The sequence below is a fragment of the Herpailurus yagouaroundi genome, unplaced genomic scaffold (genome assembly GCF_014898765.1).
Source record: "Herpailurus yagouaroundi ecotype Mexico unplaced genomic scaffold, PumYag 28, whole genome shotgun sequence".
Lineage (NCBI taxonomy): Eukaryota > Metazoa > Chordata > Mammalia > Carnivora > Felidae > Herpailurus > Herpailurus yagouaroundi.
The window spans coordinates 122,503,601-122,511,228 of record NW_024412376.1 but is presented as its reverse complement, the minus strand read 5'-3'; the positions used below and the strand labels follow the sequence as shown (position 1 = coordinate 122,511,228).

Here is a 7,628-nt window from a genome sequence, read left to right as displayed (position 1 = left end):
ATCATGACCTGAGCCAAAGTCGGATGCTCAACCGACTGAGCCACCCAGGCGCCCCTGATAGCTTCCTTTTTGAAGGCTTATAATGGAATTAGTTTAATCTTTTTGGTAGATTAGTTTGTTATAAATACTATTTCATGTAAGATATTAATAAAATGAAACTTATAGTATTACAGCTTTATGTAACATAGATTTTTAAGTTCAAAATCTTACCTGTATAGAAAGGATTTAAATTGAATATATTTTTATTAATGAAAGTCTCCTTCTAAGAGGAGACTAAAGGATGCAGCCTTGTAAATACTTTTTTTTTTTAAAGGTATCAGCTAACAAAGGTGAAATTGGTGATGCCACTCCATTTAATGATGCTGTTAATGTGCAGAAGATTTCTAATCTATTATCTGATTATGGCTACCATCTCAGAGGAAATGAGGTACATTTGCTCTTTAGTAGTTATGTCTGTTCTGTTTTGTATGTGTGTACTTTCATTCTTAAAAAAGATCAACCCTTTTATTGAAGTATGACACATACTTTATATACACAAATCATTAATGTGCAGCTTGATGAATTTATTTTACACAAAGTGAGCACACCTTGTGTGACTGGCACCCAGATCTCGAAAAGAAAATTACCAGTACCCTTTTAGTCCTAGATACCCCCTCATGTCTCCTTCCAGTTTCTACTACCTTCCCACCCAACCCCAAGGTAAACATTCTCTTGACTTTTTATTAGTTTTGTCTTTTGATTTTTGTATAAATGAAATCATACAGTATGTGCATGTATATTTAGTATTTTAAGTCTGTACTCCAAAATTTGTTTCAGGTCCTGTACAATGGGTTCACTGGTCGAAAAATCACATCACAAATTTTTATTGGTCCTACATATTACCAGCGTTTGAAGCATATGGTGGATGATAAGATTCATTCTCGTGCCAGGGGACCTATTCAGATCCTTAATAGACAGCCCATGGAGGGTAGATCTCGGTAAGAGAGCTGCATCACCATCATTGTTATTATTTATTTATTAAAAAAAAAATGTTTATTTTTAAGAGTGGGGTTGGGGGGAGAGAGACCGAGAGGGGGGTTGGGACAGAGAGACCGTGAACCCCAAGCAGGCCTTGTATGAGGGGCTTGAACTGGTGAATGGTGAGATCATGACCTGATCCAAAATCAAGAGTCAAATGCTTAACCAACTGAGCCACCCAGGCTCTCCCATCGTTATTATTTTTAAAAAAATTATTTTGAGAGAGACAGAGAGTGCAAGTTGGGGAGGGGCAGAGAGAGGGAGAATCTCAAGCAGGCTCCGCACTCATGAACCATGAGATCATGACCTGAGCGGATATCAAGGGTCAGATGCTCAACCAATTGAGCCACCCAGGTGCCCCCAACAAATAACGTTTTTAATGGAAAATATATTTTCCAAATAAATTTAGTAATGAGTGACATTGGTTTACCTTTCTGCAAATCTTTTTAATGAGCTGGTTTGCTAGAAGACAGCAGGATTCTTCTGTCTGCTTCTGCATTCAGTCTACTGCAGTATTTTATTTTTTATATTTAAGTATACAAGGAAAATCCTACTTCCCATAGATACGTGGTTGGAAAAGGGAGGAATATTTTAATAACATTTTCAGGTGACTTTGGATATTATGTTTTGATGCTACACCAAAATGAAAAGTTGTAGTTTCTTAAAGGCTAGTTGTAATGTAGAAGCCAACTCAGTGAATCTTTTGTATTCATTATATTAAAATCCACTGGCTTGTCTTGCACTTTGAGTGTATCTTTCACACATGTGTAATTTTGTAGCACCATAATTGGCTGTTTGGAAAATACTGGCTTATGTTGACATATTTATCCAAAAATAGTTCACATTTGTAGTGGCTTCACCAGTGTTATCAGAAGTCTTTTATTGGGACACTATTAAAGCCATAATGTTGAATAAAGGTTTTCTAAAATTCTAATTTTTGACTGAAAGATCAAAAGCTTAATCATTTTCAACAGATATTTAAAATTATTTTCCTTTAAGTGATAGGCATATTACTTTGTTCATTTTCCTAAAAATGTCTGCCAAATAGTTGGTGTTCTCAGTGTTGAATTAATATAATTGCTGTCAGCTCTTTTTTCAAGATATACTCCCGTGGGAAAAGTGATTAGTTCAGAATCGTGCAAGTATTTTTCTTCAGGCATCCTCAGTATAGAAGTGCTGCTTTAGAACTTACCATTAGGTCATAGAATATTAAAAATGTGTACTCTCAAAAGTCAAGGTTTAGTAAAACTCTTTAGTTTCATTAATGACATTCTTAAGTAAAACTGGCTTTTCCCTCCTCCCTTCACAGTGCTAGTACGTTTGGTTCCACTGCCTGGACTTGTGTTCAGCAGTTTTACTCTGTTTCTTTTGCAGCCGTCTCAGTGCAAATGTCAACACAGTGAAAGAAGTAAATATGCTGTATTATAAAAATAGTTTTCACGCTCACTGGGTCCACAGGCCACACCCAGACAACTTCTACTTGAAAAGATTAGAACACTAACCTAATCGCAGTATTTAGTTGACTCTTGAACAACACAGGTTTGAACTGTGCAGGCCTACTTATGCACGGATTTTGATGCAGTACTATAAATACTTTAACATTTTTTTCTTCTAGGTTTATTATAAGAATACATATGTAAAATATGTGCTAATTGTTATTCGTAAGTCTTCCAGTCAGCAGTAGGTTATTAGTAAAGTGTTTGGAGAATCAAAAGTTCTATTTGACTATGATTTTTGACTATGGGGGGGGAATCAGTGCCCCATACTCAGGTGTTGTTCAAGGGTCACCTCTATCTACCTCAATATTCAGTGTCCAATGTTCAAATTTACCCGATTGAATAATTTTTAAAAAGGTTTGTTAATTTTAATCAGGAGAGAAGTCCGTGCTTTGCAGTTGATTGATCTAAAAAAAATTTTTTTTTAATGCTTACTTTTGAGAGAGAGACACACACAGAATCCTAAGCAGGCTTCAGTGTCCACGCTGTCAGGCCAGAGCCCGATGTGGGACTCGAACCCACAAACTGTGGGATCATTGACCTGAGCCAAAGTCGGTCACTTAACTGACTGAGCCACCCACGTGCCCCTAAAGCTTTTATTTTTTTAAGTCTATAGATTGCCTTCCAGCTTTTTTTCCTTGCAGTTTATTTGTTGAAGTAATTGGATTATTTGTCCTGGAGTGTTTTCTCACACGCTGGATTTTGCTGATTCCATTCTTGGGCTGTATATTCCTGTTTTTCTTGTAAACTGCTAATTAGATCTTGAGCTTTGATGATATGAAGGGGTGCATTCTTGTGCAGTAATACTGTATAGGTGGTATTGTAGATTTCTAGTATCTGGTTGTCTCTTAGTGATTTTAGCAGTTATTAATGATTGAAGCCCTTAATTTTATTTTGTCACTTAATAGTTGGAATAGTTCTGTAGAGAGAAATCTTGTTTCAACTGGTTACCTGGTGACATAGTTCCTAAAGGCATGATAAATGCTTCATTCTTTATCAGTTTTCAAAATAATGAGTTGTCTTTCATCCTCCAAAGTTGACCGATAAATTGTTTTTTTGGTAATATTAGAAAATCATTGGTTTTATGTATTTTGTACATTAGGAGTTTTAGGGAAACTGTCACCATCCACTTTTTGGCCATTTGAACAATGTATTTCATTTTACTTCCATATTGGGGAATCCTGTGATCATTCACCTCTTCTTTCCATTAGTTTTACCAACATACATTTATCATTTCAGGCTTGATTGCCTGGGAGACTTATTCATGGAGAAACGGATTTGGAAAGTCAAGGTGGTGTTAGTAATAGAAAATAAGTACAAAATAATCTGTTGTTTGTTCCTTAACAGTGATGGTGGCCTGCGTTTTGGAGAAATGGAACGAGATTGTCAGATTGCCCATGGAGCAGCCCAGTTTTTAAGGGAAAGATTGTTTGAGGCATCAGATCCCTATCAGGTTCATGTTTGCAATCTTTGTGGAATAATGGCAATTGCTAACACGAGGACCCATACATATGAATGTCGGGGCTGTCGCAATAAAACTCAGGTGTGTAGACCTTACGGGCGGTTGATACTTTGTCTAGGATATAACCATGTTGGTCTAATCATCCAGGCAGGTTCAGTGTGGTGGAACAGATGGACATTTTCACAATTTTGATTAATACTTCCATAAGTTTTAAGTGAGAAAACAAGAAAACCAGTATATAATCTTTTGGAAATGACTTGTACAAGGAATTTTAAACATTTTACATTAGGGAGTTTTTAAAAAAAAAAAAACCTTTTGAGAAGGGCGAATATAAATATGTCTGACAGAAAGGCTGAAATACCAAAGCTGCTCAGGAGAAAACCATGAAAAAGCCAAGGCAGCAGGAGGAATGCTACCAGCCTACTCCCTTATTTCTACACTACCAAGCCCTTACAATTTTTTCTGGGGTAGGTAAATGGGGTCACTTCAAATACAGTTTTGCTAATTACCTTTTTTCTCTCCCCCAGATTTCTTTGGTGCGAATGCCTTATGCGTGCAAACTGCTGTTTCAGGAACTTATGTCTATGAGTATTGCGCCTCGAATGATGAGCGTCTAGCTGTTTTAAAGAAGCCTCAAGATGCTTGTAAATACTTGTTTTTACAATATGGCTTAAAACAAAAAAAAACCCAATGTACTGCATTGTGAGAAAGCATTTTATTGATTTTAATTACATGCATGCTTTTCTTCTGTAAATAGACAATAAATTTTTGTAGATAGTCTTGATGTGTTACCTTTATTTTGGATTTTCCTCTATGTAAAACCAGTGAATATAACTAAGCGTTAGTGGGTTGGATGAAAAGAAACTGGTTATTAGGCAAGCACTGGTTATTACAGCAAGTATCCAGGACTGTAGTTATCCAGGACTGCTGTTAGTGATGCAGACTAATATATTCTGCAGGTTTATAGGTCAGCACCTTCACCTATTCGGAAAAAGAAAAAGATGAAAATTAGAAAGTCAACCACATCCATATCTGTAACTAATTTTCAGGTACTTTAGTGTTTTCCATATATGTGAGGATAAAGAATATATAAGTAACTATAAATGATATGGTGGCATGCTCTTTGGAATTTGGGCTGTGATTTTTGTTGTACCGGTCTATGCATAAGAGATGGGCCTTACTATAGAAGTGGAAGAGTTCGTTTCACAAATGAGCAAGTGGAGAGCTAGAGAGGCTTTCATTCAAAATTTCAGGTGGAGGATTAATGGCAGAGCTGAGATATCACCTCGCTTTACACATCTTGGCCAAAGAGAATTCTGGCCAAACACATGCTCACTTGATACTTCCTCCTTCCATACCACAGGTGAGTGATCTGCACGGTGGGACAGATGCTGATAAATTTGTTATTTTTGGTTTAAGAGAAAGCCAGTTCGGACATCAGTCCACTAGAACTATAGAAATGTAAAGTAGCACCAGGATATAACAATATGCTGACGCCACCAGGATATTGATGGTGAAGTGGATAGAGGCAGCTAGAGCTGGGTACTTGTCAGTATACTTCCTCTTCTGGCTTTTTCTTATAAAATCTCAAAGTGAAGAACCAGAATTGCCCACAATCGTTTACTTTTAAATGGAAGTTTAACGTAATAGTCACAACACCAAGGAAAAAATGCCACGTGGATAGAAAGTTAAGGGAAATAGAAGTGATTCCCTTCAAATTTGAGTTTTAACTCTTACATGTAAGATAAGGTGAAGCACCTAAGTCCTAACAGTAGTGTTCCATAGGCATCCAGATGTTGTTTTACAGCCACGTGCTCTACATTTTGGTAGCATGCTTTTGTGGATAACGAACATCCAAATTTCAGTAAGAGCTATGTCTGATGTTTTCATTCTTGGTTCTGTTATTAAACAAAAGCATTAGCCCTTTTTAAAGGGCCTTGGTTCTCTTCTTTTTAAACAAAAGCACGAGTTCTTTTTAAATGGTTGTAAGATTTGTTACTTACCTTTTCTCACTGGTATTTCATGTAAGGCATCAACCACTGTAATTTTTGCCGATGCTGAAGCCTGTCCTTGGGAATTGGATGCATGGCACTCATATTCTCCAGCATCTTCCTTACTGAGAGGAGATACCTGTGAAGGAGAAAGGCTGTTTAGTTCCTCTGTGGCAGTCCTCTCTTTTCCCAGTGGCTTCAGCTCATTCTTTCTTAAGATGAATAGTAAAGAGACTGCTAGAAATAGCACCAGTACTGTGCTGGGGGACTGAGCTGCTCTTTGTGTTCTGCTAGGAGGATTCACGCTCTGAGGGCACACCATGGACAACTTCTGATCACCCTGCAGAGGTAAAGAGCTGTCCAACAGGTACACATACTAGTTTGAGGAAGACCTTGACAGAGTAAGTTCTATCTAGCAGTATCACACGTCAAGTTAAGTTAATAATTGATTAATGCTCGGGCCATTTAGTTTCCTGTGAGGATTTTGCTTTGAATTTCTTTCTTCTTTTTTTTTTTAAAGTAAGCTCTAGCCCACCATGGGGCTTGAACTCACAACCCGGAGATCAAGAGTCACATACTCTACTGACTCAGCCAGTCAGGCGCCCCTGCTTTGAATTCTTAAATGAGAACTAATTTTTTCTTATTTGTTGGTTATTTCCAAAACATTCAAACAACCTCAACTTTTTTTTTTTTTTTTCTTTTTAGTTACCTCTGAAAGAGGAATAGCAGGCTCCTAGTAGGGCCATTGCAAAGACGGTGGCAGGGCAAATTCTTTCAGCCCGGGCAGGACATCTGGCACCTTTGCCAGGTTTGCAGTGTCTAATCCTAAGAATGAAATCCTTGCCAGTTCTTTGTACTCACCAGCACCCAGCCAGTGACTTCATGCTTTTCTGGGCCACCCCGTGTCTGAATAGCCAGGTTGTCCCGGTCACCAGGCAAGAGTTCTGTCCTTTGAACTCCATAGTTACCCCTTTTTACCTGCAAAAACAAAAGGAAATACTGTTGGGCTTTCTGCATTGATTTATCAGCTTGGAACATGATCAACATTCTTAGAATTGTACAGGGCATACATCAGACTTTCTAACTGGATTAAACCCAGCAATTTCCATATTACCCTTTCCTTAATACTTACATATAGATCTTCTTTTATTTCCTCCTGTAAGTTTCCCTCTAAGTTTATATTTTTTATTATTTTTATTTTTATTTTTTTTTTTAACATTTATTCATTTTTGAGACACAGAGACAGAGCATGAATGGGGGAAGGTCAGAGAGAGGGAGACACAGAATCTGAAACAGGCTCCAGGCTCTGAGCTGTCAGCACAGAGCCCGACGCGGCGCTCGAACTCACGGACTGCGAGATCATGACCTGAGCCGAAGTCAGACGCCCAACTGACTGAGCCACCCAGGCGCCCCTATATTTTATTTTTTAATGTTTATTTTTGGGGAGAGACAGAGCGTGAGCGGGGGAAGGGCAGAGAGAGAGGGAGACATAGAATCTGAAGCAGGCTCCAGACTCTGAGCTGTCAAGACCAGAGCCCGATGTAGGGCTAGAATTTGGGAACAGTGAGATCATGACCTGAGCCAAGATGGCCATTTGAGCCATCTGGTGCCCCTTTGTATTTTAAATTATTTTTCTGCATGCTTGGGGGGAATACACACCGT

The 7,628-nt window shown here is 38.1% G+C and overlaps 2 protein-coding genes across 3 annotated transcripts in view; one reads left to right on the top strand and one right to left on the bottom strand.

The window, feature by feature from the left end:
• The window catches only part of POLR2B (RNA polymerase II subunit B), a 42,003-nt gene extending 37,249 nt beyond the window's left edge, over nt 1–4,754 (top strand). For both annotated transcript variants that reach the window (XM_040482761.1, XM_040482751.1), the window contains exons 23-26: nt 314–427; nt 817–977; nt 3,861–4,056; nt 4,503–4,754. In XM_040482761.1, the coding sequence (XP_040338695.1) occupies nt 314–427; nt 817–977; nt 3,861–4,056; nt 4,503–4,592 (561 nt within the window). In that variant the 3' untranslated portion in view covers nt 4,593–4,754. The remainder of the gene's footprint in view (nt 1–313; nt 428–816; nt 978–3,860; nt 4,057–4,502) is intronic.
• IGFBP7 (insulin like growth factor binding protein 7) overlaps nt 4,677–7,628 on the bottom strand; it is a 70,982-nt gene continuing 68,030 nt past the window's right edge. The window contains exons 3-5 of the mRNA XM_040482780.1: nt 6,828–6,944; nt 5,979–6,105; nt 4,677–4,956 (exon numbers count right to left, since the gene is read on the bottom strand). Coding sequence (XP_040338714.1) covers nt 4,937–4,956; nt 5,979–6,105; nt 6,828–6,944 — 264 coding nt within the window. The 3' untranslated portion in view covers nt 4,677–4,936. The remainder of the gene's footprint in view (nt 4,957–5,978; nt 6,106–6,827; nt 6,945–7,628) is intronic.